Source organism: Dipodomys merriami, unplaced genomic scaffold (genome assembly GCF_024711535.1).
Source record: "Dipodomys merriami isolate MVZ:Mamm:240054 unplaced genomic scaffold, mDipMer1.0.p SCAF_416, whole genome shotgun sequence".
Lineage (NCBI taxonomy): Eukaryota > Metazoa > Chordata > Mammalia > Rodentia > Heteromyidae > Dipodomys > Dipodomys merriami.
The window spans coordinates 582,395-600,449 of NW_027205782.1; the positions used below are offsets into that span (position 1 = coordinate 582,395).

General features: G+C 38.4%; 1 protein-coding gene across 2 annotated transcripts in view; it reads left to right on the forward strand.

The window, feature by feature from the left end:
• Positions 1 to 18,055, forward strand: part of LOC138807212 (ras-specific guanine nucleotide-releasing factor 2) — a 216,923-nt gene that overhangs the window by 132,377 nt on the left and 66,491 nt on the right. For both annotated transcript variants that reach the window (XM_069992805.1, XM_069992806.1), the window contains exons 16-17: positions 5,924 to 6,052; positions 8,851 to 8,940. In XM_069992805.1, coding sequence (XP_069848906.1) covers positions 5,924 to 6,052; positions 8,851 to 8,940 — 219 coding nt within the window. The remainder of the gene's footprint in view (positions 1 to 5,923; positions 6,053 to 8,850; positions 8,941 to 18,055) is intronic.

Genomic DNA, 18,055 nt, shown 5'->3' on the forward strand with positions numbered 1-18,055 from the left:
TTGAAGCTTTTATGTGCTGTCTCTTTCAGTTCACTTTAATGAGTTTACTGCATAAAATACTTAATGGAATTTTAACTGGAAGGGTTGTCATCATCAAAAATAGCATCTTTTTTTAAAAAAAAAGATGAAAAATTCTTTAAATTGACAAGTTAGCAACTAAGGAGGAGGAAAGAGGGAAGATAATTAAAAAGTCATTAGAACAACAAGCTCCAGTGAAGTACTGATGGATTCTTCTCAGAAGGAGCAGCACAGAACTGACAAGTGATGTGAGGTTCCAGCCAGCACTTGGGTGCCTGTACAGAGTAACAGACAACTAGCTCCCTCTGCCCTTCCTGAGGCCCAGCATCCTGGGATATTTGGGAAGTGTTCTAGGGCATGGGAAGGTCTTTCCATTTCTCTACTGGATTGTGCTAAATAGGAAGAATCTGGAGATGAGTCTGGATTTTTGTGTGCTTTCGAGGCAGGAGAGCTTCAGAAACAAGCACTTCAATGTCAGAGCTGAGTATGCATGGAGCTCTGCTTGCTTGCTCTTGGGGTTGAGAGGGTCTGTGGCCATAACCATGGTCAGCTCTGTTCAGGCATCCATGGGGGCATTTCTGTGTACTCCAGAGCTGTAACCCTGGCACACAGCGAATAGGGTGACCTCCTTTCCTTCTCCAGTTCTGTGAATAAAATAAGCCCAGTGGTTACCAGAGGGGTAGCTGGAATCTGGAAAACAGGGGAAACCACACCTATGAGCAGAAGCACAAGCCAAGAATAGGCCTGTGAGCACGAGAGAGGAGGTAGGCCCAGTTCTGGTCAAGGAGAGTGATGCATGAACAAAGGGCTGGGGTAGTTCCCACAGGTAACTGACATTTAAGAGAGCCACTCCTGAAGGGGAGCTTTTGAACTGGGTTGAAGTCAGTGGCAGCTCTGTTGAACAGGCCCTGTTACCATGCTTCCTAGGGATTTCTAGGGTGAAACAACAAATATACACCCAACTTTGTTCCACTTTCTCTTCTCTTTGTTCTATTTACTACTTAATGATTTTTAAGTTAAGATAGCTACTGAGCTATCATCCTCGCTACTCAGAGAGCTGAGACCCAGAGGATCTCCTTCAAAGGCAACCAGGGCAGGAAAGACCCAAAAGACCCATCTCTAATTAGCCAGCAAAAAATCTAAGCTGGAGGAGTGGCTGAACAAGCAAGATGAGTGAGACCACAAGGAACTGAATTCCTGCCTCTGTAGTGGCAAAATAAGAAAAGTAAAAGATAACTAGTTCATTAGTTAAGTGCATTCAAAACAATATCTCCAATACATTCACCTTGCAAAAAAAGCTATGCCTATTAAACAATACTTTTTTTCTTGCTCTCCAACCCCAACCAACAACTACTGTTTTACTTTCTGTTTATGTGAGTCTGACCATATTAAGTTCTTCATGTAAGTGGAATCCATGGTATTTATCCTTTTCTCACTGGCTTGCTTATTCAGTGAAGTATGTTGACATCTCATCGTGATATAACATGCAATAAGGAATCCTTTGCCTTAAAGACTGAATATTCCATTGTGGGTATATTTTCTACATGTGTTTATCTTTCCATGGACTCTTCCATCACTTTCATCTCTTGGTGATGGTAAATAATGCTGCAGTGAATAGAAGAGTGCAACTAGCTCTCTGAGTTCTCCATTTCAACCATAGATAGATAGATAGATAGATAGATAGATAGATAGATAGATAGATAGATAGATAGATAGATAGATAGATAGATAGATGTCTATAAGTGGGAAGAACCTCATTGGCATTCCATCTCCCCAATAGTCCACATGCTCACTAGAACTTAGTGTGTGTGTTAATGTTTTATAGCAGTCACTCTAGTGGGTGTGAAGTGGTAATCTTTACTTTTTCCCTCCATTTCTAGAGGTTTCTTTTTACTTTGGCTATTCAAAGGATATAGATATGAATTGGGAGGGGCATTATTGGGTTTGAACTTGCTAGACAAGTGCTCTACCATTTAAGACACATCCTCAGCCCCTTTAAAACATAGATATCTTTTTCAGATAGTTTATTTTCTTTTCCTATGCTGGGATTCATACTACCCTTCCCCTCTGCATCCCAGTGATTTCAGGACATGTACACCATCCAGTTTGTTTGTTGAGATAGAATCTTGCTAAAGACTTTGTTGTTTGGAATGATCTTGATCTCTGCCTCCTAAATAGTTGAAATTTTTTAGTGTAAGAAGAAAAGAAAAGCAAAATATATTCCTTTATTACAATCTAAACACTTTACAAAACTCTTGAGAGATTCTCAGTCATCTGCCCATTGCTCATTGTGGTTACATGCTCTACATTAACTCATTGGGTAGGAAGGGAGGTTCTACTCTGGACACCAGCTTGTCTGGTTTGGGCTTGTTGAGATGAGGTCTTGCTAACTTTTTTCTTGAGCTAGCTTGAAGCCATGATCATCCATATTGCTGCCTCCTGAGTAGCTAGATGTATAGGTGTGTGCCACTAACCAGGCCCTTCTTTAGAAAAAATAATGTATTTATTTCCTATCTTAATCTTAAAAATGTTTCAGGTATAGTGCAAAGAGACACATGGTATATCTGTAACTAAAAATAAAATACATGAGGAAATCAGGCAATGCAAAACAAGGGAGGAAAGATACGTTCAGAGAGGGGTGAGGTTAGTGAACAACTACCCTAGACTCCTCATAATTTTGCTTTTTAAAATTATATTCTTATTATCTTTAAGTAGTTGCACAAAGGAGTTACCATTCAACAAATCAATTTGTGAATACAGTGCATCTTGATTGATGCCACCCCTTTCATCTCTCTCTTCCTTTCCTTTCAACCCAACTCCTCTGAAAAATGTGAGTATATTCTGCATCCAATTCCTCCCTTCATTCATCTACCTTGTAACTGAATTTCCCAGATAACCAAGACAGCGATACAATCAGTTTTGTGATTTATACTGAAAACTAGGAATATGTTAGCTGTTGAGGTCCATTGTTTTTTACTTGTTTGAGACTCGATAAAGAAAACCCTGTGAATAAAAGCTTAGAATTAAGACTTGGGTTACAGCAGTTTGCTGGCATTTATGTGAACAGATAAAACAGAGGAATCATAGGCTTAGTAGTTTCTTTTATTCTGCAGTTGTATGTGGATATAATACTGGTTGTGATTAGCTTTAGGGAAGTGATAGATGAATACTTCTGGTGTCTAAAAGGTCAGTGTGCTAGTGTATGCATGCATGTATGTATATACTTCCGTGTGTGTGTGCATGTGTGTGTGCATGTAGTGTCTGTGGAGGCCAACAGTCTTCAAAATTCAAGTTGGCAGAGAACAAGGAGATGCTGATCTGTCTTTAATTTAAATGATGTTTGCACATGCTTTGCATAATATTAGCAGTTAAAACAGTTGGCAAACTTGAATAAGACTCTTATGCCAAGAGTTTATGCATTTTCTGCTTTTCACTTCGGGACACCACCACACCCAATCTGCTTGTATGATATCAGTTTTGTTCATGACATACATGACATACATACCAAGGCTCTCTCTCTCTTTCCCTCTCTCCCACTTTCCCTCTTTCTCTCCCTCTCTCCCGCCCTCCCTTCCTCCCCACCTCTCTGTCTCTCTGTCTCTGTCTCTCTGTCTCTGTCTCTGTCTCTCTCTCTGTCTCTGTCTCTCTCTCTCTCTCTCTCTTTCTCTCTCTGTCTCTGCTCTCCACGTAACCAGTATCAGAGCATGCTCTTTGAAAAGTGCTAATGACCTTTGTTCAGTTTTACTGTCACTGTAATGATAAATGCCAGTTTAGCAAGTTTTTCTGGCAGGAGAAATTCAAGTGGAGTGAAGGGAAGGTGAAAAATAGGAAACATCTCTCATTGTGTGAGCTTCACAATGGATTTTTTAAAGGGGGAAATATTATACAACTGAATGTCCTCTCAACCTAGTCTCCAGATTTGCTCTGGCTCTCCCAACAGTAGCATCCCTTCCCAAGACCAGGCAGTTCGTACCTTTTTCTATTCCAAGTGTTTTTACAAAACATGATAGCCTGACTCAGTTTCCCCACAGTGACAGGTTTTCATTGAAAACCAGGCCAGTGGCAAACAAGAAAGAACTTAAGGACCACTCGCTTTACTGGAGCCCATCAGTGTTCATGGCTGCACAACTTAGCTGCCTAACTGTGTCTGCACAGCCCACAGCACCAGTATCTGTTTCTGTGTTCTTAGTTTGAAAATTGCCTGCCTGTGGGCTGAAAATGCTCCCGATTTTAGCATTTGTTTTGTGCCCACATCTGCCCACTCGTCCTGCCAGCAAAGCTGTTTGCATAGGGCTTGATTGAAAGAGAACACACCAGAAGGAAATACCACCTCCACTTCACCATGTTGGCATGCTTTCTTCTCCCTGTAGGTGCCTGGTAGCTTGCCTATAATTCTTTGCTCCCCTGCTCACTGAGGACATTAAAGTTCTGTCCAGTTTTCTCATTGGGAAAGGTTTGGGGGCTTACCATATTGCTGACTAAAGATTTTCTCTTTTGACTCAGATGTATGAATGAATGAATGGTTGAATCAGATGGAGGACATGCATTTGATATTCAGCTTGCTCTTATACAGCAGATGCCTTCAATTACAGATTTATGAAGGAGCTATTTAGAAAATAATAAAACAAACAGCTAAGCACTGATTTTTTTGTCTGCATTTTGCATCACTGCCAGTTTTACTGTAATTATGTCATTCAAGGAAAGATTCTAACCATTTTCCTTCCCTAGCCCTTTTGAGTCTCAGAAGATTGAAATTGTAGCCATATTTCTAAGGCAGCCAATAACATGCAAGTGTAAAAATGGTTTTATATGAAGTCATTATGGACTTCGTAAACTTTATTGACAAAAATTTTGAATGGATGAAAAGGGAAGTTGTTCGGCTGACCAAGGTAATGTAAAACTCATGTAAAATTAGCTTTTTAATTGAGTATTTGTTAATTTTTAATAATATTTTTCTTTCAAGAGGCATACACCAACTTACACTTTTACTTGATGAATAAACTAGTGGCCTAGATAAACAGCAGCCTAGATGGATGATCCCAGAAAGATGTTCTTTTGTTCTTCAGAGATTAGCAACAGCAGCAGGGCTCTCGTTGAACCCACTCGACAATTCCTGAAAACAAATTTCTTTGTGCTTCTTGTTATCTGTAGTTGGAGCTCAGAGTTACTTGTGAGAACTTGATGAGGGGGTGGAAATGCTCTATGCCTGAGCTGTCCCATGCTATAGTCCCTAACAGGGGACACTGAGCATTGAAATGTGGCTAGTACAAGTAGTGAACTGAAATAACTTTAACTATAGTCAATATAAATCAGATAATGCTGTCCTAATGTCCTAGGGCATCGTTAGCTAGCGCTAATATAAATATGATTAGTGCTTCCATTTTGGTCAGTGCAGGTGACCTGAAGAGATCAGATCCTGAAGAGCTCCCCAAGCTTCCTGACATAGGGGTACATTAACAGATTAAAATGTTGCTTGCCTTAAGGGGAAAGCCCAAGCAGAGCAGTAGCAAAGTCTTCATCTTAATCTCAATGTCACTGGTAACCTGAGAAAAGTCCTCTTTTGAGACTCTGAGAAAGTCAAAGAATTCTTGAGGCAGGAGATCACTGCATAGCCCCTGTTCATTTAACACGTGCTGTTGTAGTGGACAGAAGGAGCAAGCCAAGGTCATCCAAGATCAGCCAGGTTCAATGACGTCAACAGATTCCAGTCATAGATGGAGAAGATCATATGTAGGGTTAGTCTCATTAGTATTCTGCTGAGATAGGACTTGTTATCATATTAAAGATCCTTAAACATGTAGACTACTGACATGTTTATCCTTAACAAACTTCCATTGCTGGGCATGAGATTGACGAAGAACTCTTGGATTTGAGGCTGATGGCTAACATCCCTGCTGTTTTCCAGCCACAGTGCTGGAGTCCGCACCATCAGATCGAGCAGGAGTGGAAGGCTCCCCAGCAACAGAAGCCACTGAACACTCACCTTGCCGATCTCCCTCAACTCCCCGGCACCTCCGCTACCGCCAGCCTGGAGGTGAGAAATCAGAAAAGAATTCAGAAAGAGAAGAGTGATTACTAGCTTCAACATCTTTGTTTTACTGTTTACTCCCCAGTTGTAAAAATTAATTGGAAGCAAATAACATTACATAAGACGAAGGAATGGAAAAACAAATGATGAGAGAATAAATGACTATCTCATCAGCTGGACTGATGTTTGATCTTTGCATTGCATTTGGTGCAGAAGAACATTGAGTAAGAGCCTGTCCTAGTTCATTAGTGAAAGAATCTCAGTGCTGACTTAACCTAAATGTTGCCAGATTCTAGAGCCTTAAGAGTCCCAGTGAGCTCTTCATGATTAGGCTCACCCAGACACCACAGATGGGTGGAGGGTACTTATTTGTAATGCTTTCTAAAAAAATGTAAAATAAAATCCAAATAGCCTGAGAGCCTATCATTACTGCTAGTGGAAGACACTGATATATTTTCTTAATATGTGGTTATAAAAATTGGGGAGAATGATTTCACAAATTGTCTTGAGATACAACACATGAAAACACAATCAGTTTTATCTTCCCGTTTTCTGTCCTTATGTTTTAATAAATTTATCCAAATCATGGTGGTTTTGAGACATTTTCTATTTTTTTTCTCCTCAAGACAATTATTTCAAGTCAGAAAAGAAAGTTCTGCAGTTATGAAATGAGTTTTACCCCAAGTAACCCAAGTGAAGGCATTTTGACTCTCATATTCATGCTTCAAGTAGAGCATTTTGTCAACAGATATAAAGTGCACAACTCCAAATTGTCTCATCATTTGTGTCCCAGCCACTCCATAGAGGCTGTTAGCATTTGCCCTTTGCTCTGAAAGCAGCTAGAAGAGTCTGGGTTAGGCCATTATCAGTGTTCATCTTGGTAGATACTAACCTTCAGGGATTTCAAGTACCTGCTCAGTTGTGGAGCACCCTACCGTTTGGCTGGTTTTGGTAAAGGAAGGTGACAAGCTTGGCTTTCCTGGCTAACCATAGGACTACTAGGGAATTAGCCAAATAGAGCCTATGTCAGCACAGGGCTTAGACATTTGACTATTGTCACAGTGGACCCTCTTGGGTTCATTGCTTCCTAGAAGAGCTTAGGGAAGAAAGGCAATGGAGGCAAGAGTCTACTCTTAGAAACCATTCTGCCTTTTATGTATTTACTTGTTTTTTTTTTTACTATTACTAGAGCCCTATCTTAGATTCTCTTTTCATGTTTAGACTTGCACATAAAGATTTTAGTTTTATAAGGATTATTTGGAAGTGCTCATTTGCAGGTTAGCAAAGTCTTTTGTATCTTTTCTCAAGTGACGAATTCATATAGACGTAGGAACACAGGAAGAAGGTTGGAGTCAGTGATGAAATGGAAGATCTGAAAAAGGACACAATATTATTTTTTCTCACTGATTAGCCAATATTTTGCCCATTTATCTCTCTGCTTATCACCTGCTTGCATACTGGAATAGCTTTTTTTGCTTGTTTATTATTATTATTTGCTTTTTTTCTTGTTTGTTTACTTATTTATTACTTAAAGACGATAATTTTGGGAGCAAACTAATAAAATCCCCTTAGGTCAGAACTATAGCACACTGTTTTACTGAGAGCCTGAGGGGCAGGGGCACTGACACTGGCACCAGCATTTCCAAATATTGTATGCAAAGCATTCTCTGAATGAAAGGGACTGCCAAGGGTGCTTGTTGTATCCTTTTGATTTTAGAAGGGCCATGTCGAAGGTAAGCCTTTTTATTGTCTCTTTTTTTTTGTACTGGAAATCCAATCCAAGGTCTTTAGGCAAGTGTTATACTACTGAGAGACACCCTAAAGATGCTTGAGAAAAAGGAAATTTTATTATAACATGATGTAGAATCTTTTACAAAATATTGATATTGAGAAACAGTTCAAATGCCATAAGATTCTCCTTCTCCTTTCCTTTCTTTTTTTTTCTGGTTCTGGGGTGTGAACTCAGGCCCTCATCATCTCCATTGACTTGCTCACTTGCTGATACTATACCACTTTAACCATACCACTAGACCAGATTTTTCTTGGTTATTCTGGACATGGATTCTCATGGACTTTTCTCCCTAGGTTTCTTTTAAGCCCCAATTACCTGAGTAACTAGAATTACAGACATAAGCCCTTGGTACTGGCTTTTAAAAATCTGCCTTTTAAAGTATGCAGCTTAGTAGATTTTACAGTCACAAGGCCAGGCAGCCTTAACTCTGTTTAATTCTATAATGTTTTAATCATCTCTTCCCCCTAAAATTCTTTACCTAAACGCATAGATGCCTCATTCTTATTTTCCCTGACTCCTGGCAACCATGAGCCCAGTTTCTAAATGAACTCACCTATTTTGGACATTGAATATAAAGGAAGCCATGAAATATGACACCTAATATGATTGGCTTCTGTCTTATAGAACCCAGAACTTTAATCCTTGTTTGGGTGAACCTTATTCTCTCTCTTTTTGTGTTTGTCTCTTTTGTTTGTCTTTTTTTTGTTTATCAGTTGATAGGAAGTGATGTTTCTATCTTTTGGCTAAAGTGAATAATGGTGCTATAAATATCCATACACAAGTTTTTGTGGGGGCATGTTTTCTCTTTTAGGCTTTAGTCAATAATGCTGCCATGAGTATTTACATACAAGTTTTTGTGTGGACATGATGTACAAACTTTTGTTTGCCTATTAACAGGGTATATAGCCAAACTTTTCATCCAAAGCCAATGTAGAGACTGAAATGAGAATTTTTATCATGGAGTGCATCTGTGTGCCTCACCATTCTACTTCCCTTCTCTTTCGCTAACCAGGACAGGTAGCTGACAATGCCCACTGCTCTGTCTCACCAGCTTCTGCTTTTGCTATTGCCACAGCTGCAGCAGGACATGGGAGTCCACCAGGTAAGTCCACCAGGAGACATATGGGCCAACTGTCCTACACCACTGACTCCTGACTGCCAGGGTCTGGATGATGTTTGGAGCTTCCTCGCTCCTTTCTGAATCAATGTGTCTACCTCTCTTTCAAATAAGCACCTTCAGAAGTTCTGTCTTTTGCAACATTATGAACAAACCTTGATGACATTATGTTAAATGAAATCAGACAACATAGAAAGATAAATACTGCTGGATCTCAACTATATTTGTAAACTCAAAAGGTTGAATGCATACAAGTAGAGAGTAGAGCAGTAGTTACTGGGAGCTGGGATGATGAAAAGTCTCAGACAAGAAGACTATGTTCTGAAAACCTGTTGTACAGTATGGTGATGAGGGTTAATAGTGTATTCTGTGGTTGAAAACTGCTGAGAGATGTAGATTGCAAATGTTCTCACCACACAAAAGACGTGTGATGGATGGGTTGTCACTTTGGCCAATCATTCTACAATGGATGCATCTCTGAAAATATCAAATTGTATCTTATACACATACACATACAAAAAAATAAATAAGCAAGCATCTTTGATGGTGAGTCACACAAATAGTCTATGGGTTCTTCTTCTGTGAAATTCTGTATCTGTATCAGGTTACTTCTCCTGTGTGGTTTATGGTGTTCTTCAGCCTTGTCGGTCAACTGGCTAAGAACATGTTTCCATTTTAATTGAGTCGGGAGCTGAAAGCACGTGCAAGGGAGTGTGTGGGGTGGGCAGCCTTTGTTCCGGCTGCTTCTCTCTTCATTTCCACTAGCTCCATAATTCCTTCTGAGTTACTGATAGTCCACATTCAGTAGAAAGACGTGCTTAACATAAAAGCAGAGTGCTTTAATAGGTGGAAATTATGTTCATTGTCTCTGTCCTCTTCTCTCAGAGGCAAGGGAACACATTATGTTAAAACAAATCTGTAATTGGTTTCAGTAGACTTGTTGCCGTGTCTGCTTCTAAATGATGGCTTCCAGTCATGCTGTGTAAAACCATGAGAAGCAGTGTCTTTTGTTCAGTAGCTATCGTCACTTACCACAAAGGAGTCCTTTTCTAAGATCTATGAACTTTTACTTACAAAATATTAGTAGATACTCTTATGTGGCTTCTAAATTGGGGAAGGGAGGTTTTTCACAATTAGCATATACTTGCATATTCATTTTATTATTTTAGTTATCTATGTGGAAAACTTGTAAATTTATCATATGCTACTTAACTGTTTTGCCACAACACTTTGTTAGGGGTGTTCTTTGTCCCAAATATTCTTCAAATCCTCCAAATCCTCCCCTAAATTTCTGTCAGCACAATATAAGGCCATCTGAAGAGTCCTTATCTTGTAAATCCAGTTGGCTTCATGTATCATTGCATCTCTAGGAATAAACATCTGCATTGAAAAGGAAGGGATCCTTTACTATGTTTTTGGCAAATTTAATCATCAATTGTGGTTTTAAAATAACTTTTCCTATCTTCCTGGTCTTGTCTTTGGGGGGAAAAAAGTGTATTTGGAAATGTAAATTCACGTTTACAAGGTTTTCTAATTTAGGTAGTGTTTGTGAGGAAAAGTAGTTAAAAAATTAACACATGATAAGCCTATTTCCCCAGTTGTTGGAGCCTAAATAAGAAAGCATCTCTTTTACATGAGATGGTGGTGAAGATGTACTTTGATTTTTGGCTTGTCCAAGCATGTTAGTACTTAAAAGAAAAAGCAGCAAAAACAACTAAGTCTTCACTTTGGGAACACCTGTTACTTCTGCTGTATTTGGTCTTTCTTCTCTGATGGAATGATCATAGGTAGATGCTTTCCAATGAGCCAGCTGGCCAGGCTGTCTGAAGGAGGGAGCTGCCTGAACTTGCTAAAGGAACTCAGCTGGCATGGCTCAGTGCAGGGCATCAGGAATTCCTGGTGAACAGACAGCTATCACTACAGTGGTGGTGATGTTTATCACACTGTCTGGAACCATGTGACTCGATTTAGAAGTAAAGCTAGTAAGGAATTGAACTTGACAATGACCATGGCCCTGCTGGGAAGGTAGTGAGTTGCCCATGGATGAGATTCTATGAAAAGAGTAAGGACCAGTGTATTTATCTACTCAGTAGAACTGGCACCAAGAGGGATTCCATCTTCCTGGGAGAAAGAGGCAGAACAGCTCTATTTGAATGGTCACTGAGGAAAGCAGAATCAGAGCATAAAAAGGGAAGTGCTACGTCTCATTGTTGCAATGGGTCCACCTGTATCCCTATTTAAACAATTTGTTTTTTCACTTCCCCTCCCCAGATTATGCCAACATCAAATAGTGAAAACAGGGGTTATACCATGGGGGAGGGACATACAAGACAACAAAAAAATCATATGGTACCTTATAAATACGTTAGAAGCAACAGCAAGAAAAAAAACACTTGTATCCTTATCTTGGGGTTCATTTTGCAAATTGTTTAAACAGGGATACAGGTTGACCCATTACAACAATAGGATGTACAAGACTCTATATCGATTTAGGTGGGGGCGGGGGGGGAGTGGAGTGTAGCTGTAGAGATAGGAGGGAAGGGATGGTAGGGGAAAAACAAAGGAGGAGACAACAATGCTTGATAAGAAATGTACTTATTACCTTGCTCATGTAACTGTAACCCCTCTTCTGTACAGTATTCTCACAATAAAAAAAACTTATTAAAAATGATGTTTATCGAAATAAACTCCAAGAAATGGAAAAAAAGGGAAGTGCTAGGAATATGACTTGCCCTTTGTGACTGCTCAGGGTGAGCATAGCATTGCCTAGGGAAGAGCTAGAACTAGATGCTTGACAGGTATTCCAAGGAAGAGAGTGCTACATAGCAGTGAACTCCCCAAACACGCTTTTCATTTGTTCTCTGGATCAATTGCTGACTTGAATTCACCCTAGAACCTGGTGGGTTGCAAAGGCAAGCAAGAGGAAAGCTTGTGTAAAGTAAACTCCGATGCCTTTGGCACTTCTGTAGGCTTGCTCTTTGTTGGCTTGACACACATTGTGGCTCACCTCTGTTACATCTTGATCCATTGTAAGAAGTACGGAACTTCCTGGTCAAACTAAGGGAACTGCAGAATGGGTTTCCATGGTTTAGGCTCTTCTGAAGGTTTCTCCTGTTTTCATATTCTCCCCCGTTGGTCCTCCAGCCCTCTTATATCACATACACAGGAGTCTGGCCACCTGGGTTGTAACTGGCACTATATGGAGTGCATGCTCCAACATACACTTAGACATTTGAATGATAAACTATTTATCTTTAACTGTACCTTGGAAGCCTTTCTTATAGCAGTAAAAGAAATTTCAAATTTCACAGCAGAGTAAATAGACAGCACATTTTGTTTACAAGGAAGTTGGCCTGGAGGCTCCTGACTGATCCTGAAGTCAGGAAAACTGGTTGTGTTTGTGGACAGCAGCTCTGTTTATTTGTTTATCTGCTCAGAATTACCTGCTCTGCTGCCAGGAATTCAGTCTGTTTAATTCTGCACAGAATGGGAAAGGCTGAGGGTATTTTTTCCCTGTTTTTTATTCACTGTTATATTTTAGTACATAGAGTCTGCACTCTCCAAAACTGAGCCATTCTCTTCTACATCATACCTCCTTTGCTTCCCTATGACTACCTCTCCCATTTTGAGAACAAAAATCTTGTTCCTCTTCATTAATTTAAGTGCTATCTATCTATCTATCTATCTATCTATCTATCTATCTATCTATCTATCTATCTATCTATCTATCTGTCAGCAACAGCAGCATTTGTCATCTATCATTTATTAAGCTCTCTATCTTTCCTCTCAATACTTACCATTGTTTGACATGATATTCATTGCTAATTTATCTTTCTCATTTTCTATTTCTCCAATATAAACTCTATAGGAGCAGGAACTTTTTCCTATTTATGTAATGCTGCATTCCATAACCAGAATATGTTTGTACAAATAATAAATGATTGGTAAACATTTTCTGAATGAATCAACGAATTCCAGTAAACAGATAATCATTTCCACAATAGAGTAGATTCAGAGCAGAAATCAGAAAAACTTTTATCTGCTTATATGTTTATAGGACAATGGTGTTCTAAGTTATTGGATATTGTTGTTATTTCATTTTATTTTTTAGAGTAAAGAGTTTTATTTTCCCAGCTGACCTTGGGGATGTGATATCAGTCTGTACAAGTCAGCATGTAGCTTCTTCTGAATATTTCCCAGGCTTAGTCCTGCTTTTCTGGCTACCTATACTCCTTAGCGAAGCATGTGATGGATGGGCTCCTGATTACACTTCATTGATTTAGTCTTGGTCTAACAAAAGACTTTTCCTTGCACTCATGATTAGAATGTCTTTGAGATTTCCTGGTCCTAAATATGTGCTGCCAATCAGGAGGCAATCACTAACCAAACTGCTAAAGTTTCACACAGTGCAGTTACCAAGAATTGCTTTCCTGTCACAAACTAGGCATTTTTTTTCTTCCAATAGAGGTACCATTGCTGATCTGGAAATTGTAGTAGGCCTATATAGAAAGATGTAGAATCTATAGAAAGATATAGACTTTGTGGCCCTGGTGTGCAAACAATGCAAGGAACCTCACCTTGAATAAAATAATATAAAACTGCATGTATGAATATTGAATTACATATATGAATATGCAGTTACATATATGAATATGAATATGGGCACCTCCCAGGCTTTGGAACAGGCTCTGATGAACTGAGAGGTCCTGGAGCTTAAATTTCATGGGTGTCCTGGTAAATCTGCTTTTGATTCATCTGTCTTTGTTTTGATTCATCTGTCTTTCTTTTTGATAGCTTGTGGATAGTGCTGAAGGCTGGGTCCTCAGAGCAGTGCTACTGGGATGTGGAGTCCTACGGGGTGTAGGGTTCTTGGATCATGGGAGGTTGCCTTCAAAGAATTGTGAAAGCCCACCAGTCAGTCTCTTTCTCTGCTTCCTGGCTCACAAAGGATGCAATTTTCTTTGCCACACATGCTCTATCATTACAATCTGATGCCTGCATTAGAGGCCCAAACCACTGAAGCAGCTCAAATCTTAAGCTAAAACCTCTAGTACCATGTGTTAAATAAACCTTTTCTGATTATAAGTTAATTGCCTCAGCTAGTTCCTCATAGTAAAACAAAACAAATACAGACTCCAATTCAGGCAACGGTGGGCATCACAAGTTAAGGAAATAGTGTACGGTGTGAAATGGAGATGAGAATATGGATCATTATCAATAAGCTGTTGGCCATCTTTTGTTTAAGTTAGTTCAAAGTTACCTAATATAATAAAAAAGTAGCAAATTCATAAGTTAAAAATGACCAGCCAACAAGATGTTAATATACAGATTCCTGTGGAGACGGCAAACTATATTTATTATCTTAGATGATAATGTTGAGGAGAGCAGAATAATGTTCATAGGCTATTCTGATTTCTTCCCCATAATGTTAAATATGCCCCCTCTTTCTTTGGTACAACTTTGTGATTTCTTGTGTGTGTCACTGCACTGGTAGATATGTATTTATAGGCATCTGCTCAAAGATGTGTGCATTTCAGATGGTTGCTGACACAGGGAACCTGCAGGTGCAGTTTGGATACAGTTATGATATGAATAGAAATGCAAATCAAATGAATAAATATATCAGGGTACATTATGGCACTCACTATAAACCTGGAACTGCAGCATTAACCATCGGGTTTATGAAATGATCTAAACTGAAATATAAAAGTGTAAGGTGGGTTATTATTATAAGAGTACAAATAATGGCAGCAGAAGTACTATAAGGAACGCTTGATTATCTTTGAGAAGATTATATGCTTCACAGTTCTATGAGAGTCAAAGTAAATTAGTAAAGTAGAGGAATGGTTGAATGCACTTATAAGAAAATTAATGACACAGTTACAATTGCTTAGGGAGGTAGTGAATCTTTTATTAGTGATTAACTGGTACATAAAAGGTAGATGATTCATAAACTCTCACACACACACATAGTCATGGCTTGTGAAATCAATAGTAGATCTGAGTTTCAGCAAGGGGGCTTAGACCAGTTTTTTAAATAAAAGCTAATACCCAGAGATTTTTACTTGATTAGTCAGAGAAACATACCCAGGTGATGCTAACAAAAAAGGTGCGGAACTCCTGGAGGAGCTGGCACAAGGGCATGTGTACAAGTGCACATACATATACTTGAACATTTTACTGCCAGTTAAGGGTAAATTTTCTATTTGAAACTCCATAATAGATTTTTATACAGATAGATTTTGTGATTACTTGTCTAACAGGTGAATTACCTATCCAAAATGATTGTGTGTAATCCTCACCAACCCCTATAGGCATACATATATTCCACAGTGCAGTGTTCTTTTTTCTTTTCCTTTTTTCTTGGTGGGGGACAGAATTGAACTCAGGGCAGGTGCTCTACCACTTGAACCACATGTTAGCACCTTTTTGCCTTGGTTATTTTCAAAGTAGTGTCTCCCTTTATGCTTGGTCTTCAAGTAGCATCACCTACTTGTGTCTGCCTGTATTGCCTGGGATGACAAGTATACCCAATGCATCCAGTCATTGAATGAAATATGTACAGTACATGAACTATTACATCTTGTCAACTTTTATGACTTGGAAACCTTGAACCAAGGTCTTCCAATCTCTGTTTCCCAAGTAACAAGGATTATAATTTTGAACTACGTGTCTGGTGTGGTGTTATTTTATGCACCCAAGTGTTTTCAGTAGAGAACCAAACAGGAATGAGCAATTCCCTTTAAAGAAAACATTCACCAAAGCAAAAATCTGTGTTCAGTGAAATCATCCGTTGAGGGTGAAAGAGAAAGATTTTCTTCAAGAAAATAAAAACAGAAGGAATTCATTTCTGGTAGAATTGCCTTACAAGAAATGTGGAGAGAACTTCTTTAGGAAGAGAAAAAAATGGTATAGATCAGAAACTTGGATCTATACTATAAGGGAAAGAAGGACACCAGAGAAGAAACAAAATAGTTTTATTTTTCTTATTTTTATTTTATTTTTATTTTATTTTATTTTATTCTTATTTTCTTATTTGGTGTAAATGACAACTATTTAAGGTAATGGTAGTAAACAATATATTGGATGATGGTAATGATTAGGTAAATGAAATAAATGATACAATGTTATAAAGAAAGAATTGGAATGACACAAAGAATTGGAATGACACAGTTATAAGGTATCTGCAGTACACTGAATAAAGTATATTATGAGTTGTGAGGATTTATGTTAAATCTGCTAGAGCTTGGGTTATATTCTATGTGTACTTCAGCCCAGAGGTGCTTGGAATTCCTCATTCCTGTTCCCATCTCCAAAGAGAACATTGTAACTTTTGGGTTTTGTACTGGGTCTCTGCTGGCGTGCATTGTAATACTAGAAAGGATGCTCATTCTGTATCCTCCAATGGAAATCCCAGTGTTTTAATTGACTCACTCCTCCTATCTGTGATCTATACAAATGTTTCTTCAGAGAGATAACTCCCTTTCTTGCTTCTTCCTACTTCCTTGACCACAGATTCTAAACTGATGTCCTTGAATTTCTATCTACTCTGGACTATTTTATTTTTATCCATAGGTTAGACACAAAGTCTAGAATGGACAAGAGTGGGCGGAATGTCTTTCTTCATGATAATTGAGGTTCAGAACTAATCTGTTCCCTTGTCCAGTAATTTTTTGTTGTAGAAAAGTTACCTGGCACATTTGACAATGATCATTTTTCTCTCTCCCTTCAAGATCCACAACATGACCCTTCTCCAATCTTTACCGAAAAAACCCCAGGATGATTTCTGGAAGTAATGCCCACAAATGTATGAGGCCTTCCTAAGGATCTTTTTTTTTTTTTTAATGGAACACATTTTTTATTGTGAAAATACAATATAGAGGAGCTACAATTACATGGGCAAGATAACGAGTACAGTTCTTATTAAGCATTGTTGCCTACTCTTTGTTTCCCCTTCCCCTCTCTTCCCATACTACCCCGCCCCCAAAGTTGTAAAGTTCATTTTTCGACATAAGGACCTAAGGATCTTTAGAGTTGCTCCAGCCCATTCTGCCCCACAGTCAGACTCTAGCCAGTCATTAAAATACCCTTTCATACCTTACTACCAGTTTATGGCTCAGATGACTTCAGCTCCAAAGCAGTAGTTCTTAGCAGAGTCTCTAAAGGATGCACTTGTCTTTTTAGATTTCGAGTTAGCACTTTGCCCTCAGTTGCAGCTTTTTGACATGTCCAAGGACAGTTTCTGATTTTTTAGTCTGCCCAACTTTTTCTTGTGGCAAACATGGGTGTGATAAATTCTAAATTCTTTATGGGTTAAAGCTAAAACTGAATAAAACATTTAGTGAGGTTTATTTTTCAGTTATTTATTGATTATTCAGGTCTAGTGGCCAGAAGAATCACATACTTTACCAATATTCAGTCTTTCATTCCATTAATTTAAAATATTTCTTCATTTATTTAGATGTTTCCCCCAGCAATTTCTTATGTTTTCCAACAAAAATGTTTACATGTTTTGGTACATTTATTCTTAAGTATTTACCTTTTTTCAATTCCATTATTCTGAGATCTGTTTTCTGAAATTATTTTAGGTACTTTGTCACTGATATATAGAAATGTAATCATCTATTATGTTTTATCTTGTTTCCTGAAAACTTTATAGGTCAGTTAATTTGTATAGCTAATTTAGCCAAGTTTAATTTGTATAGATTCTTTAATTATATCTGTGAACAGAGACAGCTTTTTTTCAATCTGTATAACTTAGAAACAGTATTAACTTTTAGATTTTTATGTATTTTTTAAAATAGAGTTTTGCATTGTGATCCAAGTCGGCCTTAAATTCCTGGGCTCAATCTATCTTTTTGCCTTAGTATTGTAGACTCTAAATACAGGCCATCCCTCCTGGCTTGAGTCTATGACAGAATTACATTCTTTTTCAAGTTCTGTTGGGCACTGGAATAACATAGTGATGATATCATAGATGGGGCTTATTATTTTTTATAGTATTAAATGTTTTCATGTAAATATATAACCAGCTCCCCAAACCATCCAGCAAAATAATCCTTCATCATTATTTCTATACGTATTCTACAGCGTTCAGAAT